The sequence below is a fragment of the Hyperoodon ampullatus genome (assembly GCF_949752795.1).
Source record: "Hyperoodon ampullatus genome assembly, chromosome: 8".
Classification (NCBI taxonomy): Eukaryota; Metazoa; Chordata; class Mammalia; order Artiodactyla; family Ziphiidae; genus Hyperoodon; species Hyperoodon ampullatus.
The window spans coordinates 86,880,249-86,903,765 of record NC_136921.1 but is presented as its reverse complement, the minus strand read 5'-3'; the positions used below and the strand labels follow the sequence as shown (position 1 = coordinate 86,903,765).

Sequence of the window (23,517 nt, the reverse complement as noted above, 5' to 3'; positions counted from 1 at the left end):
TATTGTGTTTTTAATCGATGCTTGATTCATCTTTAGTTCTTCTAGGTCCTTGTTAACTGTTTCTTGCATATTGTCTATTCTATTTCCAAGATTTTGGATCTGGGAAATAGAATCTTGGATCAGCTTTACTATCATTATTCTGAATTCTTTTTCAGGTAGACTGCCTATTACCTCTTCATTTGTTAGGTCTGGTAGGTTTTTATCTTGCTCCTTCACCTGCTGTGTGTTTTTCTGCTTTCTCATTTTGCTTATGTTACTGTGTTTGGGGTCTCCTTTTTGCAGGCTGCAGATTCGTAGTTCCCGTTGTTTTTGGTGTCTGTCCCCCGTGGCTAAGGTTGTTTCAGTAGGTTGTGTAGGCTTCCTGGTGGGGGGGACTAATGCCTGTGTTCTGGTGGTTGAAGCTCGATCTTGTCTTTCTGGTGGACAGGTCCACGTCTGGTGGTGTGTTTTGGGGTGCCTGTGGCCTTATTATGTTTTTAGGTAGCCTCTCTGCTAATGGGTGGGGTTGTGTTCCTGCCTTGCTAGTTGCTTGGCATAGGGTGACCAGCACTGTAGCTTGCTGGTCGTTGACTGAAGCTGGGTGCTGGTGTTGAGATGGAGATCCCTGGGAGATTTTCGCTGCTTGATATTATGTGGAGCTGGGAGGTCTCTTGTGGACCCGTGTCCTGAAGTTGGCTCTCCCACTTCAGAGGCACAGCACTAACTCCTGGCTGCAGCACCAAGAGCCTTTCATCCACCCGGCTCAGAATAACAGTGAGAAAAAGTAGAAAGAACTAATTAGTAGAAGAAAGAAAGAGAGATTGAAAGAAAGGAAGAAGGGAAGTAAGGAAGGAAGGAAGAAAGAAAGAAAGAAAGAAAGGAGGGAGGGAGGAAGGATGGAAAGAAAGGAAAGAAAGGAGGGAGGGAGGGAGGAATGAAAGCAAAAGGAAGAGTGAATGGAAGAAGAGAGGGACGGAGGGAGGAAGGAAAGAAAGAAAGAAAGACAGGAGGGAGGGAGGGAGGGAGGAAGGAAAGAAAAAGAAAGTGGAAAGAAGAAGGGTGGGAGGGAGGGAGGGATGGAGGAAAGAAAAAGAAAGAAGGAAAGGAGGAGCGGAGGGAGGGAGGGAGGAAGGGAAGGGAGGAAAAAAAGAAAGAGCAGGTAAAGTAAAATAGAATAAAGTATGAAATATAGTAGCGTTATTAAAATTAAAAAGCAATTATTGAAAAAAAACACGGACCGAAAGAACCCTGGGACATATGGTGGAAGCAAAGCTATACAGAGAGAATCTTACACAGAAGATTACACATACACATTCACAAAAAGAGAGCAGGGGGAAAAATCAAAAATCTTGCTCTCCAAGTCCACCTCCTCGATTTGGGATAATTCGTTGTAAAAAGAGGAAAAGGGCGAAAAGTCTGAAATCTTGCTAAGTCCACCTCCTTAATTTGAGATAATTCGTTGTAAAAAGAGGGAAAAAAAGGGGAGGGAAAGTCTTAAATCTTGTCCTCAAGGTCCACTTCCTCAATTTGGGATGATTCGCTGTCCATTCATGCACTCCACAGACGCAGGGCACATCAAATGGACCGTGGAGCTTTAATCCGCTGCCTCGGAGGCTGCACAGGGAGATTTCCCTGTCTCTGCTCTCACAGCTCCCGGGTCTCAGCCTTGGACCTGGCCCCGCCTCTGCGCGTAGGTCGCCGGAGGGCGTCCGTTCTTCGCTCAGACAGGACGGGTTTAAAGGAGCCGCTGATTCGGGGGCTCTGGCTCACTCAGGCAGAGGGGAGGGAGGGGAATGCCCTCTCCTCGCGCACCAGGCAACAAAAGGGAAAAAAGTCTCTTGCCTCTCCGGTAGCTCCAGACCCTTTCCCCGGACTCCCTCCGGGCTAGCACTAACCCCTTCAGGGTCTCTTCCTGCCGCCAGCCCCAGACCTCTCCCTGCGCTCCGACTGAAAGCCGATACCCGAGCCTCAGCTCCCAGCCCCGCCCGCCCTGGCGGCCGAGCAGACAAGTCTCTCGGGCTGGTGTGTGCCTGAGGGCACCGATCCTCTGTGCCAAAATCTCTCTGCTTTGCCCTCCACACCCCTGTTGCTGTGCTCTCCTCCGCTACTCCGAAGCTTTCCCCCTCCGCCACCTGCAGTCTCCGCCCTCGAAGGGGCTTGTAGTGTGTAGAAACCTTCCCTCCTTCACGGCTCCCTCCCACTGGTGCAGGTCCCGTCCATATCCTATTGTCTCTGTTTATTCTTTTTTTCTTTTGCCCTACCCAGGTATGTGGGGAGTTTCTTGCCTTTTGGGGGGTCTGAGGTCTTCTGTCAGCGTTCAGTAGGTGTTCTGTTGGAGTTGTTCCACGTGTAGATGAATTTCTGATGTATCTGTGGGGAGGAAGGTGATCTCCGCGTCTTACTCTTCCGCCATCTTCCTCCGGCTCCCAAATACTCTTACTCATTTTGAGTTTTGTACTATGTCCATGTTACATAATAAAAAAGTCAGTGCTTAATGTGGGTGAATATCCAATCCCATATAGCAGTGGTTCTTAACCAAGGGTGATTTTGCCCCCCGGAGGACATGTGGCAATGTCTGGAGACATGTTTGGTTGTTACAGCTGGAGGTGGGGATAGTACTGCCGGCACCTAGTGCACAGAAGCCAGGGGTGCTATTAACCAGCCAATATACAGGTCAGCCTGGCAAAACAAAGAGTGATCTGGCCCAAAATGCCAACAGTGCTGAGGTTGAGAAACGCTGCTGTAGAGCAATTCTTCTGGATGATAAGGTTTGAGAAGAGCTAAGCAAGACTAAAGGAATAAACAAAAAGAAAGTCACATGCGTATGCCTAGGCGTTATCGTGCCTTTAAGGTACTTCATATTTCTAGTAGTATAGGAAAGAAGTATAGGTTGGAGAAGTCCAATATGCTCTTGTTTGTATAGCTGATTCCAGATTGATACAGTATTATGCTTCTGTAACCTTAGTTGGTGTTAATAATTTTGTGTGTGTGTGTGTGTGTGGTATGCGGGCCTCTCACTGTTGTGGCCTCTCCCGTTGCGGAGCACAGGCTCCGGACGCGCAGGCTCAACGGCCCTGGCTCACGGGCCCAGCCGCTCCGCGGCATGTGGGATCTTCCCGGACCGGGGCACAAACCCGTGTCCCCCGCATCAGCATGCGGACTCTCAACCACTGCGCCACCAGGGAAGCCCGGTGTTAATAATTTTAACTGTTGTGAACAGTAGTATGGTCACTTTAAGAATGAGGTCAGACTAAAGTCCATGATTTCTAGACTTTAATCTGTAAGTATACTTGCACATGTATGCACAGCACATGTACAGGAAGAACATGCATGCATTGCAGCACTGTTTGTAACGGAAGGTACTGACACAACCTAAATAATAGGGGACTGGTAGAGTAACTTATGGTATATCCATACAATGGATACCATGCAGCCATAGCTCTAATTATCTCCAAGATATCATTAAGTTTAGGGAATTCTTTGGTGGTCTAGTGGTTAGGACTCTGTGCTTCCACTGCAGGGGGCCCAGGTTCAATCCCTGGTCAGGGAACTAAGATGCCCCAAGCCGTATGGCACAGCCAAAAAAAAAAGAAAAAACCAACCCCCCCAAAAACCAAGATATCATTAAGTTTAAAAAGCAAGTTAGAGAACAATATCTGTAGGAGGTTACCATATGTATATATGATACATAAAAGATATATATGCTCATTTATACGTATATCTCTGAAAGATATGCAAGATCTCAGAAATAGCGGTTGTTTCTAGAGGACTGGGGCAAGGAACTTTTCACTGTATGCCGTTTTGCATTTTTGTACTATATGCATACTACTTTTTATATATATAGACAGCTCTGCCTAAGTCAATGAGTTAATGCACTGTGTAACACCACTGCAATGCATAATACAAGGAGAATGAAATATGTATTACAATAAAGGTGTAAAGGCATATGGAAACACAGAAAAGTTGTAGATGTTGACAAATTGAAAATGTTGAAACGAGGAACTTCAAGCCATACTTCAAATGAGGCACCAATAATTTGTCATTACAAATAAACATCCTTTTTCCTAATACTTCTTTCTGTAGGTTATAAAAACAAGAGGGCAATTGGGGTATTTGTCTCGTGACTAGGGCAAACATGCAGGTGAGGTATTTCCCAGATGGTGATGAAAGAAAAGCCCCTCCTGGCATGCTTAAGACTTGGTTGGCCTACTTGATGGAAGATGAGATGGAGGAGTGGAAGCCAGGAGCCTAGGGTATATAGTCCTGGCTTTGCCACTAATTCACAGTGTGACCTTAAGCAAGTGAACCTCTGGATCTATTGTCCATCTATAAAATCAGAGTGTAGATCCTAAAAGACAAACTTAAAAAATCAAATGGAAAGTTTGGATTAATAACTACAATTGTGTCCCAGCTAAATCAACTTATGAAATTCCTTTGTTTTAAAATATACCTTATAACATTTTGAAATATTTTGTTGATATGCTAAGGTATTTCAAAGGAGCTTAATAAATAAATGTAAGAGTGTTTTGTCTACGGCTTCCAAGTCACTACAGGAGTGCAATAAGAAGCAGAAAAGAGAGGGAGTGACAGATTCTGTTTGGGAGATTGAATAAATAATTCTAAAAGAAAAAAAATCAAATGGATAATTCCTATCAGGGAAAAAAATTTCACAAAAACATGGAAAAATATTCAGCCTTCCCATTAAGCAAAAGGAATATAAATTTGAGATTTTATACCTATTGAGGCAACAACAAAATCAACATCCCGTACCACGGGAATTCTGTTAAAACCAGTATACACATTAATATCTGTTAGTAAGTTACAAAGCATTCTGGAAAATATGGCATGTTTATATAACTGAGCCATAGAGATATTCCTACCTTTTGACTCAGTAACTGCATTTCCCAGGAATTTATCTTGAGGAATACTTAACAGATACAAAAATATATATACACGAAGACACTAATTCATTTGAATGGTGTAATAATGAAAGAAAAAACCTAGGCAAATGGTTTAATATGGGCACATCAACATGAAATATTGTACGTCTATAAGAACCATTTTGAACACTAGAAATGTCTGTTAAAAACAAAATGCTACTATGTTCAATGTATATAGAGATAATATGTAATTTCATTTAGAAGGAAGAACTATGGGTACCTTATTATTTAATCAGTATTTAATATTCTCGAACTGGCTTTTCAATTCTAATAAAAAGAACGTGAGAATGAATTTGAGGAAGTAAATCACTTGACCTCTGAGGTCTGTGATTCTAATAATTCCCTGATATGGCACTGGAGGCTTTGCTGTGAGCTTTCCTTTAGTAGGCAAGAAAACAGATCAGATAAATCTTCAGAATAGACAAGACTCTGGTACAGCAAGCTGAGGCCCCTGCAATTTGGAGACAGTCAGGGACATATAGTGGGTTTGGTTTTTTTTCCTCTCACACATAAACTAACGTATAAACTGAATTTTGTGTGATTTATAAAAATACTTTTAGACATATACTATACCTACACCGACATCTGAGTAGAAAAGCTTAAGAGTGATGAGAAAAGATGTAAAAAGGATTAAGCACAGATCTTAGAACAGGGAGGGAGCCTTGAGATAATTCTAGTACAACCTCATTTTAAAGATGAAAAACACTGATGCTTAGAAAGGAAACATGATATTACATGTAGAGAAAATGCAACTTGGAGAAGATAGGGGGAAAAAAAAAGAGTGGTGGACGGGGGAAGGGAAAAAGGTAAAGGCAGCAAGTAAATACAGTCAATGTGTATGTGGGCGATAAACTGGAGGAAGGCTACTACCACAGAGTAAAAAGTGACTGCTAAGGCCTAGAAGGTGGCTGTGTTAGGTTTCACACAAGGTCCTGTACATCTATCCTGGTATTTAATTAGCCTGCACAAGGTGCAGATCTAACAGACATACTCTTCTAACTCAAAAGGAAGGTACAGCCTTTCAAGTCCGAAAGATTAATGCTAAACAAGATCTTTAACCATGTAACATAGAACACTGTTTAAAAACAATGTACAGAAATTGGTGTAACACCGGCTTTTTCTGGCTTCTATATAAAAAAGGATGTTGAAAGATAATTTATTTAGATTGTACTGATTCTCTTCCTCCGAGCTCATTGTTAGGTATCAATTGTGACTTTTCAATAAAAAATTTTTAAATCTGCTAATTTAGATGGAAAACAAACTGTTTTCATATAGTTTCAGAAGGACTCTGAACTGGTTCATTCAATCTGTACAAGTTATGTACATGTATATACTCTTTCAGAAATCAACAAATTTAATCTATATGTAAGCTTCTGAGATGAGATTGCCTGAAACGTTTGCAGCACTCTCATTTTAAGGGGATGGTTTAGTGCCCTTGGTATGCTGCTGGCCACAGCTATTTTGTGTCCAGAGGGTACTAGTCATTTTCCTTCTCCTATATTTGACAGATTTTACTGATGGAAAGCTGATCTAAGGATAAGACAGTGCTTGTCCAAGTTGGGATTTTGCCTTGAGCATTGAACACGTCAGATTTTAAAAGTAAAGTTCAACTTACATCTCATTTTTGATGTTATACAATACGTGGCTTACTGGCACACATTAAAAAATCAAGTTTTTACTTTTAATGACTGTATCAAGCAACTTATTTAGCTCTACTTCAATAAAATAAAGACTATATTAAGCAATTTATCATTACTTTGTTTTTTTCCTTGTTGGACTTCAACATCTTGGTAACCTTATATCAAATCACAACAGATATATACCTCATTTTACCCAAGATATAGTTCAACAATGGTGTGTAAACTGGATTTATGAACTGGTTTCTATCTTATATTATTATTTATAAAATGTTTATGGTAACTTCCAAATTATCTTCAATTAATATTTGATGCCAAACGTTTAGGTTTTAGGCTGTATTTAGTTTCCCTTCTATTACCCACCCTGCTCCCAACAAGTGGTTAATAGTTTATTTAAAACAACTCTACACTAGGAACATTTCCTACTTAGAAAAATCACATAGTAAGACCAAGATTACTAGGAAGACCTTAAAGAAATGTGTTTTAAAGGTGCCAGATGTAAAATCTTAGAAGGAAAGTGTGGGAGGAATGATAGTAAAGCTTAAAACCTAACGTTTTTTAACAAGACTGAAGAAGTTTAAGTATTTAAGAATCATATCAGTACACATTAACATATCACAACTAAGCATTTATTACACTGTTTAAGAAGGGAAGCAAGTGCAGTGGTATTTCAGAAGCTATATCTTTTTTTAATGTAATATATGCTCATAGACTCTAAACAGTATTTTAAAATATACAATCTCTCCAAAAGAAAATATTTAACTAAAGATAACTTTTAAGTAAAATGTTACAAGATTTTCAAGTTAAAGTCATCATCTGATTTTTCACAACACATGTACAGAAATTTTCAAACTTCCTGTACAGAGAAGTATAACCTCTACTCTTGAGCAAGGCGTTCAATAATACGTCGATAATCTTCCACAAGTTCCTGAAAGCTTTCTTCCAGCTGTTCATGTTGCATGCTTATTTCTATTTGGTTCATCTGGTTTGTCAGTTCTTCTGGTCTGAGACATTTTCTCATTTTAGCAAGATCTCTTTGTTTTTTCTAAGCAACAAACACAATTATTGGTTAGACTAAGAAAGCTAATAAAATTCTAATATAAAGAAATATGTCTCCAATGTTAAAAATAATAGTAGGAATATGCCCAAATTTGTCCCATACATTTTTTCTTAAGGAAGCCTAAACATAATGTTAACCGTGTAAACTCTCTAAAAGGAAGGTTCCAGAAGACATGTAATTTGTGTCAATTAATGGTAAATATAGATATGTGACTAACAGCCCCCTCTCCAAAGCATAATAAAGAACTGGCCAGTATAGACACTCAAATACTTCTTTAATAAAAAAAAATATATTAACTGAAGAAAGACAACTGAGATTAAGTGCTATTATTTCATCTCACTATTTAATCATTAATTACATCAATTTTCATTCCAAACTGGCTTCTGCCACTAGGCTCATTTATGAGTTCTCTTACCCAGAGATGTATTTATGGACCACATGTTAATTTCAACATAAACTGTTGGAAGAGTTTCAGAAAGATGAGCCCAAAACTGTCACATTTTAAAAAACAATATTAACTAGCATTTACTGAGTCTCTACTGTCCAGACATACATTATCTTATTAAACCCTCTCCACTTTACTGAGAAGGAAACCACCATGCTGAGGAGTTTGCACCACACTGAGGGGCTGGTAACAACTTTTAAACAGGACACTGTATCAGAACAATACTGTTAGTAATGCTGAGGACGGGACTGGGGGGCCAGGTCAGCAGCTCCTGCAGCACTTCAAGTAAGAGATGATGAAAGTCTAGACCAAGTCAGTAGCAGCAGAGATGGAAGGAACAGGACAGATTTAGGTAAGAAAACACTGGGTGATGTGGGGAAAGAAGAATGAAGAAGGACTCCAAGATTCCTGGGTGGGTGGCAACACTGCATTATATGAAACACTGTAATATATGAAACCTTCATACATTTTGGAGAAACTGTTCTAGATTATATTGATCCTCTTTTATTAAAGCATATAACGAAGAGCTAACTCTACATAGAGATCAGGAATCACATATATTAACTCATGTAATCCTAACAACTCTATAAGATAGGCACTATAATTTTCTTCAATTGATAAAGAAAAAAAAAGGTGCAGGAGTTAAATAACTTACAGAGGTAGTAAGCTGAGAAGCTAGGATTCAGCTCTTAATGATCTGCTTGGAAGTCTGTATTCTGAGTCCCTATATCTAACTGACTTCCAAAGACATTTAAAAAAAAAAACACAAAACCCTAAAAATGATATCTTAAATCCATCCTAAAAACTAATAAATGTCCCCTTAAAGGAAACCCTAATAATTCTGGAATACAGACATATACAGTGCTTCTCAAACTTAAATGTGCACAAAGATCACCTGGGAACCTTGTTAAAATGCAGATTCTGATTCAGCAGGTCTGGGGTGGGGTGAGATTCTGCAGTTCTAACAAGTTCCCAGGTGATGTTAATGTTGCTGATCTCCCCCCCCGGACCCACCCCCCCCCCGACCCAGCACGACCTGGGGGATCTTAGATCCCCAACCAGGGATCGAACTGGTGCCCCCTGCAGTGGAAAAACAGAGTCTTAACCACTGGATCACCACGGAATTCCCAATGTTGCTGATCTTCTAACCACACTTTGAATACTCTAGAGAAGTGATGAAAATTCAAATTTATTGCTCCCAAGGCCTGGAAGGACAGTCTATTTCTTACTCTTCAATCATGTGGATGATAAATGCTTTGTTTCTGCTGTAAAAGTTATTTTTTCTGCCAAGAGGCACAACTGCCCTATATAAGAGCATCTAAGTTAAGGAAACAGCTCAGGAACTAAAGGGTCATGCATCCAAAAATTATTGTGGTATGTGGTAGGAATAAAAGCTATTTTTCTATACTGCTAACCAGTTATAACATTTATGAAATAATCTAACCATACTGCTTGAATATGCCTCCAATCATATTAAATTCTTATATACAATAGAACCATCATATTAATTCTTAAATATTTCTTGACTATCAATTCTGTTCCAAATAACCTATAGAATGAATCATGTGCCAGTAACATACTGTTTTAAATTATCTTGTTTTTAAATCTCTAAGAGTGCTTACTTCCCCAATTTATCTCCCCCTTCCTTGCCACCTTCAATTTCTTCATTGTCAGTTTTTTTCAGATGGATGTCAGAATTAATCTCTATTATAATTTTTATGGGCATGGCAGTACATCTCTGAATTAAATTTAAGAGTTCTAAGTACCTTGGAATAAAAAATACATGTACTAGCTTTATGGAAAAATGTGAAACTATGATATAGAAGCTCCTCATGAGCATGTAAACTGTGGTTCAATTTTTAAAATAACTTGTTTACTGTTCAGGAATATTAAAATAACTTTAATATTCCTGAAACTATATATACACAACACTTTGTATATGTATGAAATATTACAAATTAATCTTTTAAATAATGTGTTTTAAAAAAAAACCTTAAAAAAATAAACTGGGACTTCCCTGGTGGCGCAGTGGATAGGAGTCTGCCTGACAATGCAGGAGATGCGGGTTTGATCCCTGATCCGGGAGGATCCCACGTGCCGCGGAGCAACTAAACTCGTGCGCCACAACTACTGAGCCTGCGCTCTAGGGCCCATGTGCCACAACTACTGAGCCAACATGCTGCAACTACTGAAGCCCACGCACCTAGAGCCTGTGCTCCATAACAAGAGACAAGAGAAGCCACAGCAATGAGAAGCCCACACACCACAATGACGAGTAGCCCCTGCTCGCCGCAACTAGAGAAAGCCCACGCGCAGCAACGAAGACCCAACACAGCCAAAAAAAACCCCCCCCAAAACAAACAAAAAACTGATTTGGGGGAACACCTCTATCCAGCAAAGTGACATACACTAGGAGTACAAATTAAATACTGAAAGACAGAACTCCTTAAGATTGAAATAGACCTCCTATAGGCTCAGAATAATTCTCACCCTCCAAAAATAAGAATTCCTTCACAGATTAGGGCTGTTGATAATTTTAATTAATGCAGACAAATTAATTAAAGATGGTATTAGTGTCAATTTATTTATGTTAACATTTGGCTTTAACACATGTAATGTGTTAAAGGTCCAGAAAACAATTCTTCCTTCTTGCCTAGTTTTCACAGGTTCCAAGAGGGTTTACAAATATAATCTCAAAAATGCCACCACCTCTAAGGGTTACTTAATTTCTATCTGCTGAACTAGTCTCTTTTGTGAACTAAAGAGATAAGGTTCTTTTGTAAGAATTTAAAAATAATAATGGTGTGGAGGCATTGACGAGTCCTAAGACTTCTCAAAAGATTATCTTTAGTGCTTCCCTGGTGGCGCAGTGGTTGAGAGTCGGCCTGCTGATGCAGGGGACACGGGTTCGTGCCCCGGTCCGGGAAGATCCCACGTGCCACGGAGCGGCTGGGCCCGTGAGCCACAGCCGCTGGGCCTGCGCGTCCGGAGCCTGTGCTCCGCAACAGGAGAGGCCACAACAGTGAGAGACCCCCGTACCGCAAAAAAAAAAAAAGAAAAGATTATCTTTAAAAACACGTACAATGCATTGTATTTCTTTCTCTTCAGTTCCTCACTATGGAGGCATTTCCATTTTAGAGACGCCTAATACCCAGACGTTAATAAGCTGTCGACACTCACACAATTAGTAAAAGGTAGAACTAGACCTCAAAATGGAGTTTTCTGATTCCAAATCCAATGATATTATAATGATTCTAAATTTTATACTTGTAAACCAATTATGAATTAGAATATGCCCATGAAACACTATAAAAACTTTAATGCTAAAACCAAGCAGCTGTACCAACTTTTCTTTTTTTTAGCCAAATTGTTCTAATTTATTTTTTGAACACCTGAAAATTACTTCTGTACTACAGACAGAGTTTCTTTTTGTGCTTTTAAAAAATGATTCTAGTTAATATAGGTTATTTTTATCCCTTCTTGGCACTGATACAAATGAATTATCAGTGTTTAGAGAACTTTTAAAGTAAGGTACAACTACTTCTAATAGCTACCCAAAACATTTCTTAGTGGGACAGTGTGATTAAGCCGATACGGAAATTTGAGCCCTCAAATAAAGGCAGCACAGAACTGGTGGACTTTGCTATCAATAAGTCATTTCATACCTCAGTAATAACTTATGACAATCTAAATTATAATTTCTTTTCATAAAATGTGTTGAAGTAAAAATGTAAATTCTAAACTCCAAACTTTCCCCATTTGGCATACATTTTAAGACCTAAAAAAATTTGAAATCACACTCAATATTAAGCAATTTTACTTTATCCTTAAATATAATTTTGCATTTGAGAATGCTGTGATAGCACAACAAAGTATATGAGTATCAACTTGGAATGACAAATTGGAGAAAATCACTTGCGTACATTCAACAGAGAAATCTTATAACTCCTCCCATGCCTATAGGGCATTCAACTATTTCTAGGCTTTTACTAAGTTTGTGGTAAGTTTTCAACCACATTGTGGCTATCAACCCAAAGTAGGGGAGAGGACCCTCAAGATTTCTTGGTTTTCTCAATGAGAAAGACTACTGGATAACTAAACTCATTAAAATGTGCATACTATAACTAGGGTTTGAGCAAATATCTGAAGAATTTATAATTTGTGTATGAGCTTTAGTGCAAGGATGGTGATACCCATTTTGGCTGTTAAGAATTTACAGAGTTTAATAACCAGTCTTTGGTTGTCTTTTAGATAAGGTGAACTTGCTAGACAGGTGAGGATACTTAATATAAAAAAATCATCATTCTTTAAGAGTAGACAATACTTGCTTTTATGAACTACAGAAATTCCCACTGTTTGGCATAACTTCATGACTACTATATATACTTAGAATTCATCCTCTCTCATTTGCCACATCTGCCTATATAAAATATCACAAGTATCTGAGATGCATAATTCAATAAATCATTTTACTTTACTAAAAGTTTTAATACTCTTAAATGTTGTCATGATAACACCTAATTATATTGTTCTACATGCCTAATTTCATCATAAAGAAATTTTCTAGCTAACAAATTAATATTAAAGATCAAAATCTTTGGAAAGTACCATTTCTACCAATTTTCTGTGTTTCTGAATTGATAAACATAAGGATTGATAAAGAATAAAATGTTACTTTGGACAATTTTTGGGAACAGAGACCATTATAATTTATTACAACCTGTTATATGCAGATGGTACTTCATAAGATAGAAAATCAATCCATTAAATTGCTTAAGAAAATAACACTATGAAGAAAAAATATATATATGAATTCAAGATACAAGGATTTATAGTCATAGGCAAATAATTATTTTTATATTCAGAATGTGATATGTTTAGAATTACAATAACAAATTAGGAAATACGGTTGCACTGCAAACAAGATGTGATAAAGGAAAAGAGCTGGGATTCAATGAGTAGTATGACCTATATACCATCAACATTCAAAAGACCGGCTCTATAAAGCAGAATCTATGATAAATAAAACTTGGATTAATTTAGAAAAATCAGGGACTTCCCTGGTGGTCCCATGGCTAAGACTCTGCGCTCCCAATGCAGGGGGCCTGGTCGATCCCTGGTCAGGGAACTAGATCCCACATGCTGCAACTAAGACCCTGCACAGCCAAATAAAATAAATAAATATTTTTAAAAAAGAAAAATCAGAACTATGTGTACTTGATACATTAAGTACTCATTATTAATTGACTTTCTCCTTCAATCTTAAGACAGATTCGAATTTGTCATTTATGTTCCCAGCTATTGTGCTGTATAAGCCTCTAGGTATAGTGTATTCAAATGCAGCAACCACACGTCAGGTGCTCAATAATTAGTTGTTGAATAAATAAATGAATATTCTCTCCAATCAGATTACTGCTCAGCTACAAGAATCACAGCAAATCCTCCTCCACACAAGCTGGCGTGGACAATATCTACCTTAATAACGGCCAAATGATGATGAGGCCAGACCTGATCTAGGAGGGGAGATTTGTGAGCTAGAGGAAAATAAAGGAGATGAAAAAAAGCGGGGGGAATGGAGCAAGAATAACAACAACAACAACAACAACAAAAGAGGTAAACAACACTAAGTTGCGATTTCAGCTATGGTCAAATATAGAGGTTACAAATGGCAATCAAGGCCATATTTAGGAAGAAAGGTGCAAAGGTAAACAGAATATATATGACAAATGGGAAGACAATTAGAAAAAACTAACAAGATAACTCTGTTAGGGAAGATTCTGGGCATTCAGTTTTTAAAAAGATGCATACAAATGAAAGAAAAAAAATAACCATGAATAGACTATCCTTGGGATTAGTTTTTAAGTGAATGGAAACAGATTTATAGCTTACATTGGAAAATTATGACAGGGAGAATTCTTATAACTAACTGGAAGAATATTTTCACTTTTGTAAAAGTTAATTTAGCAAAACGATTTGGACTCTCCCATACATTGGCATTTGCTAGATTTTCTTCTTTATTTTAAACAGTGACAAGAATATAATGTTTAAGACTCTTGAAAGTCCTACCTTATATGGGCTAATTAGTCTTCTTTTAATATCCAGTCTATAGCTTCTGTATTGTTCAGCATCACTCATGTCAGTTACCAGTAGTCGAAGAATTTCATAAACCCGTCTGGCATGTTGCTAATAAACCAAACAAAAGAAAAATATGAACATTTCAAATTACAAAATAGTAACACTTTCCCAAAAGAACACAGCATATATTGAATATTTGTCATAGGCCAGAAATTGTGCTAGGTGCCAGACAAAATGCAATAAAAGATATAATCTCTGGGGCTTCCCTGGTGGTGCAGTGGTTGAGAGTCTGCCTGCCAATGCAGGGGACACGGGTTCGTGCCCCGGTCCGGGAGGATCCCATGTGCCGCGGAGCAGCTGGGCCCGTGAGCCATGGCTGCTGAGCCTGCGCGTCCGGAGCCTGTGCTCCGCAACGGGAGAGGCCACGGCAGTGAGAGGCCTGTGTACCGCCAAAAAAAAAAAAAAAAAAAGATATAATCTCTGTCCTCAAGGAGCTAGCAGTCTAGTGGGTAACACAAATGACTACGGTATGGTTAATTTAATGATAGAAATATGCATAGAATATTATGGTAGCACAGCCTGGGGATGAGGGAAATGTTAGAAGAGGATTCCTGGGGGAATAAAACCTGAGTGAATCTTAAAGGAACGGGAGCATGCTATACTTGAAAGAGGCGAGGGCACTATGTGTGTGTGCATGTCGCATGCACACACATGCAGAAGCAGTTTGACACTGCTGGAGCACAAACTGAAAAAAAAAAAAGCGAGGAGTAGCAGCAGAGTGAGGGTGGAGCAAGAGCACTGAGCCTGACATACTGGGTTCAAGAGCTGGGTTTTATCTAGTTGGTAACAGGTTTGAGTTTTAAATAAAGCATTTTCTCAGCTACATAAAAATGGTAGCAAAAGAAGGGGAGGGAGACCAATTAGGAAGCTCAGTTATTAAATCAGGCAAAAAATGATGAGGTGGCGCAGTGGTTGAGAATCCGCCTGCCAATGCAGGGGACACGGGTTCGAGCCCTGGTCCGGGAAGATCCCACATGCCGCGGAGCAACTAAGCCTGTGTGCCACAACTACTGAGCCTGCGCTCTAGTGCCCGCGAGCCACAACTACTGAAGCCCGTGTGCCTAGAGCCCGTGCTCCGCAACAAGAGAAGCCACCGCAATGAGAAGCCCATCAACTAGAGAAAAGCCCACGTGCAGCAATGAAGACCCAATACAGCCAAAAAAAAAAAAAAAAAAGATGAGGGCATGAACTGAGATAGCACAGATAAGAATACTAAGGGAACAAGGATTCTAGAAATATAGAAGAGTTAAGACTGGCTGTGGAGGAGGGTATGGAATGACAGTTTTCAGAGTAGGAGAGATTTAGGAGGCAGCAGAACATATAAATCTGAAGAAAATTCTAGTCTAAGGGTAGGGATTTAAGCAATATCAGTACACAGGGCAAGAGTTTAAACTGTAAGACTAGTTGATGGTTAAGATCACCCAAGGAAAACATACACAGTGAAGACGGGGGAGAGGTCAGAACCCTGTAGTATAGTGACAGTTAAGGAGCAGACGAAGAACAGAGAAAAACAGTCAAAGAAATATGAGAAGAATCAGGAAGTCTGGGTAACACTGAAGCCAAAGGAGTAGGCCTATAGTTCTCCTATTTCTGTCATTTCACTTACCTATTTATTGGGAGTGGGGAAGAGGTCAGGTATACAGAGGTTGAGAAGATAACATTGAACTTTCTGGAAGAAACACTTGAGCTGAGCCTGAAAAAACGAGTACTATCTGGCCAAGCAAAGATGGAGGAACAGGAGAAGGGGAGTATAAGGGCAAAGGGAGCAGCTTACATACAGGGACATAAAAGGAGGAAAGTTGTAGCATAGTTGGGAAATGACAAGTTCAGCAAAGCCAGAGCGTGTGGGAAAGCGGTAGGAAGCTGAGGCTAGCAAGGTAGGCAGGGGCCAAATTATGATGGGATCTGTGTGCCATACTAAGGAGTTTTAATCCCAATAATGTGCTCATATTCTCTTTCTTTTAAAGGCTGAGCTATTAAATAAATTCTCATTAATAAAGGTTTAATACAGTCTGGAAATATAAATTATTTCTAAAATCACATTTTATCTTTAAGCCAGGAAGCGATTAAAGTGTTTTTATGCAGAAGAAGATGGAAAGTTTCGATTCAAATTAAGTTGCTTGTTGAAGGTCAGTGACTAGTAAACTTTTGGTATACAGTTTTGGAGCTCAGGAGGAAAATCTGGATTGAAGATTTAGATGAGCTCTCCCAGGCAGAATTAAGTAGAATGAGAAGAAATGAGGATTGGATAAAAAACTTTGGGGAAGAATTATATTTAGGGAGCATACGGAAGAGTAGAAGCTAGTAGACAGTATCTCAAAAAAGATAAGCACAGTGGTTAAGTGGAAAACCAGGAACTGTAGTACCTTAGAAGCCAAGGGAGGTGAGGTCAATAGTATCAAGTGCTAGTCCTTTTTTTTTTTGAATTTTGTTTTATTTATTTTTTTACACAGCAGGTTCTTATTAGTTATCTATTTTATACATATTAGTGTATATATGTCAATCCCAATCTCCCAATTCATCCCACCACCACCACTAATTGCTACTCCTTATTACTGGAATACTCTTCATCCCTCATACGTTTATAATCCAAAACCTACCCATTCTTCAAGGCTTAGATCAAATGCATCCCTTCTATGAAATACTCTGATTTCTTGCTTACGTAAATGTAACAAATTCCTCTGAACTCCCATATAATTTTTTCTGTACTTAAGATATTTACTACTTTAAAATTCAAACAAACATATATAGAAGTATAAAAAGTGAAAGTTAAGTGTTTTATTCCAACCCTCCTCCCCACCAATACAGTCTCCAGGGGCATTAACTACTTTACCAGTTTAGATAAACATTTTCTTAAAAAGCAAAAATAAGATCCTACTATCCATCTTTGTTCTGCTTGTTACACTTAATATAGCCATGAAATCAATTATCTTTCCATTCTATTAATGAGAAAATTGAAGCACAAGGAGGTAAAATAAATTGCCCTAAGAGCAAGTGGTGAAGCCAAATTTGACCCCAGGCAATTTGGCTTCAGGGTCTGTATTCTTAATGTATTTGCAATGTTTAAATTATGTACGTACTTAAAAATTTTTTTTTTCAAAATTTGAATGTTTTCCTCCTACAGACTAAAAATACCTTATTTATTTTGAACTTCTGTTGAGCCTCTACTGCCATATCTTCACTGAATCCTTGCATTAACTTTTCCCGGGAAAAACAGGGCAAATCTTGACAAAGCTTCACAAGCACAAAGTCTCTTAATTTCACATAGCTTTTGGATGGATCTTCCGCTAAAGAAATAAAGCAGAATAACATTTCCCTTACCTAACATAATTTCTTCATCATTTGCAACCTCAATATACATGCTAAGCTTAGAAAGGCAAATATTCTTAAAAGAATTTTATATATATATATATATACACATATATATACAAAAGTTACAATGTAAAAGGATTATTCCTTATAAATCAAACAATAGCACTATTATCTTTGTCAAATAAAATTATAGATGCAATCCTTTTGCAAATACATATATATTATTTGTGAAATTAGAGCTATTCCTTTTCAAATGTAAACTTTTTGACTGGTTTGTTATCATATATATGTAGCTTAGTTTTATTTTCAGTTAAAGCAGCTGTATAAACAAGAGATTCAAGTTTGGATAATCAACTCCAAAAGCAAGTATTTTCTGATACCTAAGGGTTCCAAAGCTCAATTTATAACTCCCTTACTTTAATAACCTTTATAGTCTGCTAGGCTTCTTTCACCCAATTAAAAAAATTCTTCCTTTTACAAAAGAAATCTTTTTTATTTAGAGAATAAAATGAAAATATGATTTTGATTCTTTCTTCATTGCATCTGGATAGCACAGATGTTCCTTTATGTTTGTCTATGTTAGCTGCATTAGACTAAGTAGTGGACAAGGAAAATATCAAAACATGATAGGTAGAAAAAATACTGCAGTCAGAGAACATGTGTTTGAGTCCCAGTTCTGTCATTCACAGATGTAAGGACTTTAGGCAAATTACCCCACTTCTCTGAGCCCTCATTTTCTGATCAGTAGAAGACTTGAAACAAAGAATGTTAACGTTTGAGCTAGTTCATAGTTCACAAGACAGTTTTGTTAAAATATCAATACTCTACAAATTATTCAATGCAATCCCCATCAAAATCCCAGCTGGCTTTTTTTGTTGCAGAAATTAACAAGTTCATCTTAAAACTGATATGGAGATACAAGGAACTCAGAATAGCCAAAACAACCTTGAAAAAGAACAAAAGTTAGAGGACTCAGATTTCCTGATTTCAAAACTTACTACAAAGCTATAGTAATCAAGACAGTGTGGTACTGACATAGGATGGACATGTAGATCAGTGGAACTGAGTTGAGAGTTTAAAATAAACCCATACATTTATGACCCATTAATTTTTGAGAAGGGTGCCTAGACAATTCAATGAGAGAAAGAATAGTCTTTTAACAAATGGCACTTGGACAACTGGATCTCCACAGCAAAAAGAATGAAGTTGGTTGGATCCCTTTTCCTCACACAATACACAAAAATTAACTCAAAACGGATCATAGACCTAAGTGTAAGAGGTAAAACTACAAAGAAGAAAACATAGGAGTAAAGCTTCATGACTTTTGGTTAGGCCAATGGTTTCTTAGACAACGAACCAAAAGCACAAGCAAATAAAGAAAAAGTAGATAAACGGGGCTATATCAAAATTTATAACTTTTGGGACTTCCCTGATGGCACAGTGGTTAAGAATCCGCCTGCCAGTGCAGGGGACACGGGTTCGAGCCCTGGTCCAGGGAGATCCCACATGCCAAGGAGCAACTAAGCCAGTGCGCCACAATTACTGAACCTGCGCCTAGAGCCCATGAGCCACAACTACTGAGCCGGCAAGCCACAACAACTGAAGCCTGCGTGCCTAGAGCCTGTGCTCCGCAACAAGAGAAGCCACTGCAATGAAAAGCCTGTGCACCACAACAAACAGCAGCCCCCGCTCGCCACAACTAGAGAAATCTCGCACAGAGCAACGAAGACCCAACGCAGCCAAATTAATTAATTAATTAATTAATTAAATTTTTTAAAAAATTGTACACTTTAAATAAGTGGATTGTATGACATGTTAACTATATCTCAATAAAGCTGTTTATAAAAGAGTCTGAGCTAAGGGTAATGTTTTATGATTGAGTCATTTATTCATTCAATCCATATGTACTTAAATACCATCTTTATGCTTCTATGCTGCAATTCATATACATGTAATTATTAGGTAAACATTATATGACCATGGCTTTAAGGTGGTAAAGAAGTGAAATTCTGTCATGGCATCAGTTTGTTATGAAATTATGATCTATCAGGAATGTACAGATAATGAAATCAACAGTAAACAAAATAACAAATGCAGATCTACAGAGAAAATCACCAAATAAACATAAGATTGTAATGTAATTAGTTACTTTATCTCATTCTTCAGTCTTTTCCATATTAATCTGGTCACACCATGGAGTTAAACAAGCCACCCAGAAACCTGAAGGACATTCTGATTCCTCTCCTATGTGATGCCACCAGTGTTTTTTTCAGCAACTACAATAACCTCCTCACTTGTACTCTGCAGCTTTGTAAAATGTAAAGTGGACTGACATAAACCTAAATTAAAACCATTCAAGTGTACCAACATAACTGTAATCTGTGTCTCAAAAAGAGAGATGAGAGAAAGAGACAGAAAGAATAGTTGAAGAAATAATGGCCAAAACCTTCCTAAATTTAATGAAAAACATTCATCTATACATCCAGGAAGCTCAACAAACTTCAACTAGGAAAAACACAAAGAGATCCACATCTAAATACATTATAATCAAACTGTCAAAAACTAGAGACAAACAGAAAATCTTGAAAGCCACAAGAGGAAACAACTCATCAGAAACCACGGAGGCCACAAATCAGTGGGGTGATATATTCAAAGTACTGAAAGAAAAATACTGTCAGTGAAGATTTCTATATCCAGCAAAATTATCCTTCTAAATGAAAGTGAAATAAGGACATTCCCAGAAAAGTAGACTGAAGAAATGTGTTGCTAGCAGACCTGCCTTACAAGAAATACTGAGGAAGTTCTTTAGGCTAAAGAAACATGGTACCTCAAGTCCACAAGAAGAAATTAAGAACACCAATAGTTATGAAGATAAATATAAAAACTGGAATCAATATTTTTTTCTCTCAACTGGTTTAAAGGACAATTACATGAAAAAATAATTATAAAACCAATGTTTGGCTTACAAGATGTAAAGAGGCAATATCAATTTATGTAACAATAATAGCACAAAGGAGGGGAGAGAGAATAACTGTGATGGAGCAATTCATTTTACTGAAATTAAGTATTAATCTGAATAGACTGTTTTAAATTAAGATGCATATTGTAATCCCCAGAGCAACCACTAAGCAAATAACTAAAGAAAAAAAAAAACTTCAATAAAAATGAATGAATAACAAAAAGAAAGGGAAAAAAAGAAAACAAATAGCAAAGTGGCAGGCATAATTCCAACCATAGCAATAATTACATTAAATGTAAACAAACACTCCTATCAAAAGGCAGAGATTGTTAGACTGAATAAAAAAGGATCCAACTATATGCCATCTTCAAGAGAAACATCATAGATTCAAAGACAGGCTGAAAGTCAAGGATGAAAAAAGATACACCATGCAAACAATATGAGGTCTGGAGTGACCATATTAGTATCAGGCAAAATAGAGTTTAAGACATTACCCACCCCACCCCACCCCCACACAAATTGGGAAAAAATAGTTTAAGACAAAAAGATTGCAAGAGATAAAAGGGCACATTTTATCACAACAAGTTAATTCATGAAGACGACATTACAATTATAAACATATACACAACTAATAAGAAAACCCCAAAATACATGAAATAAAAGCTAACGGAATTAAAGGGAGAAACAGACAATTCAACAAAAATAGTTGGAAATGTCAACACTATCCTCTCAATAATGGATAGAAGAACTCGACAGAAAATCAGCAAATACAGAGAAGACTTCAACAGCTCTCTCTATCACCCAAGTTGAACTGATACTTATATAACATTCCACCCAACAAGAGCAGAATACACACTCTTTTCAAGTACATGTGGAACGTTCACCAGGATAGACTATATGTTGGTCAAAGGGTCTATAAACTATGGCCCAGTAGTCAAATCTCATCCATGGCCTGCTTTTTATGACATGTAAACTAAGACTGGTTTCTAAATGGTTGTAAAAAACACAAAAAACCAGTAAGACTGTGCAACAGAGAATTTATGTGGCTTGCAAAGCATAAAATATTTACAACCTAGTCCTTTAAAGAAAAAGTTTGTGGCCCCTACGTAGGCCATAAAACAAAATTCAATACATGAAAAATAACTGAAGTCATATAAAGCATGTTCTCTGACAATAATGGAATTAAATTAGATATCAACAACAGAAGGAAATATGGGAATCCACAATATTTGGAAATTAAACAGCATGTTTCCAAACAACCCATGGGTCAAAAAGAAATCACAAGGGAAATTAGAAGATATTTTGAACTGAATGAAATAAAAGCACAATTTATGAAAATTTATGTGATCAGTAAAAGCAGTACTTGTATTTATATATAAATATATACTTAAGTATTATTTAAATGTCTATATTAGAAAAGGAGGACATCAAGTCAATAACCTAAGTTTCAATCTTCACTAGAAAAAGAACAAATGAAACTCAAAGCAATAAGGATAATGAAAATTAAAGTGGAGATCAACGAAGTAGAAAACAAATAGAAATGTTTATGAAAATACAAGGGATCCTGTACAACAAAACAATTTTGAAAAAGAACACAGAGGACTTTCACTTCCCAATTTCAAAACTCAATATAAAGGTCGAGGCTCTGCTGCCACTGGAGCCATGATGCCCAAAGAGGGCAAAAGGGGGACCACAAAGGCTGGGCTAGGCAGTGTTTGAGTCCCAAGGAGACCGACAAAGAGCTCCAAGCTGAAAAGCAGGCGACCAGGGAAGAAGAGGACCAAGGAAAGTGGGTAGAGATGGGGCTGCAGGTGACTCTCTAGCTTCAGAAGACAGTGAGGACGAAGCTGACCACCAGCAAAGGTGTAGGAGGGCTCATTAACATCAAGAACCCCAACCAGGTGGCACAGACGATCAGACAGATCACGCAACTAGATCTAGATAGGCCAAAGGAGCTTTCAAGGAGAGAAGATGACATTGAGAAGAAAAAGCAGAAGAGCATTACATGAAAATGTATTTAGCGGGGGAAACGGAGCAGGCCAAGGCTGCCTTGCCTGGCTGGTGATCGATCATTCAGAAAGAGCAGAAAGCAAGAGGGGCAGGAGGTTGCTAGGAAGAAAGAGGAAAGGAAAACAAATGATAATGCAACTCTGTCAGGAAATGAATACAGTCGCTCACCCTGAACAAGTAAGCATGGCTTGTAGGAAGAAATACCAGGCAACTGGGTCCCCCTGCCAGGACCTCTGCCCTGTCTTGCCCACCCTATACCCTGGCACCACTGCAGCAGCCCCCCACAGCTAGGAGCCCCTCACTGCATGGGGCTTCCTCTTCATTACCTTACATGTAAAATCATTTGGGGGAAAAGGAGGACTGTGCTTCGGGGAGGGAACAGCTGCTGTCTTTGAGACAAAAAGATGAAGACTCTATTTCTTCTGGAACCATTTGAATGTTTTTGCTGCTTTTAGAATCTGGAACCTTTTTGGGAGGGGCATTGTGTGTCTGAGAAGTGGGGTAAGAAGAGTTTCCACTGGTCACATAGATTGCACCTCCAAGGCGGCTGTACCAGGGTCAGCTGCTGCTGAGTTTGCGACAACCAGCCCTAGTCTGTGTCGTCTGGGTGCTCACTCAGAGAGGGACTATCTTCTGGGAGCCTGTGCCCCTGGGTCCCTGAGGGTCATGGCTCGTCCCAGGCCAGGCCCCTCTGACTGAAGCCTCTCCTCTCTGCTCCATTCCTACCCACCTGGCCAGGGCCAGTACCCATTTCTAACTCTACTCATCAATCATTTGAAGAAACGTCTGTTTATTCTACAGCAACCAGGCTGAACATGCTCCACAAATTCAGCTTACATATTTAACAGGTTAAACTTGGCATTATCATTAAGGCAAAACATACACACATGAAAAAAACTCATATATAAAGCTACAGTAAAAAAATCAAGATGGCGTTCTGAATAAACAGCCTCTGTTTCTTCAAAAAAAAAAAAAAAAATCAAGACGGTATGGTACTGGTAGAAGGATAGACGTAGATCATTAAAGAGTCCAGAAATAAA

At 38.3% G+C, this 23,517-nt stretch overlaps 1 protein-coding gene across 1 annotated transcript in view; it reads right to left on the bottom strand.

Moving 5' to 3' along the window:
- Positions 1-7,209: 7,209 nt before the first annotated feature.
- HAT1 (histone acetyltransferase 1) overlaps positions 7,210-23,517 on the bottom strand; it is a gene marked incomplete at its 5' end in the record, with an annotated part of 46,098 nt that continues 29,790 nt past the window's right edge. Inside the window, 3 exon segments of the mRNA XM_079710404.1 lie at positions 7,210-7,601; positions 14,128-14,244; positions 17,332-17,483. Of these exon segments, the coding sequence (XP_079566530.1) occupies positions 7,434-7,601; positions 14,128-14,244; positions 17,332-17,483 (437 nt within the window). The 3' untranslated portion in view covers positions 7,210-7,433.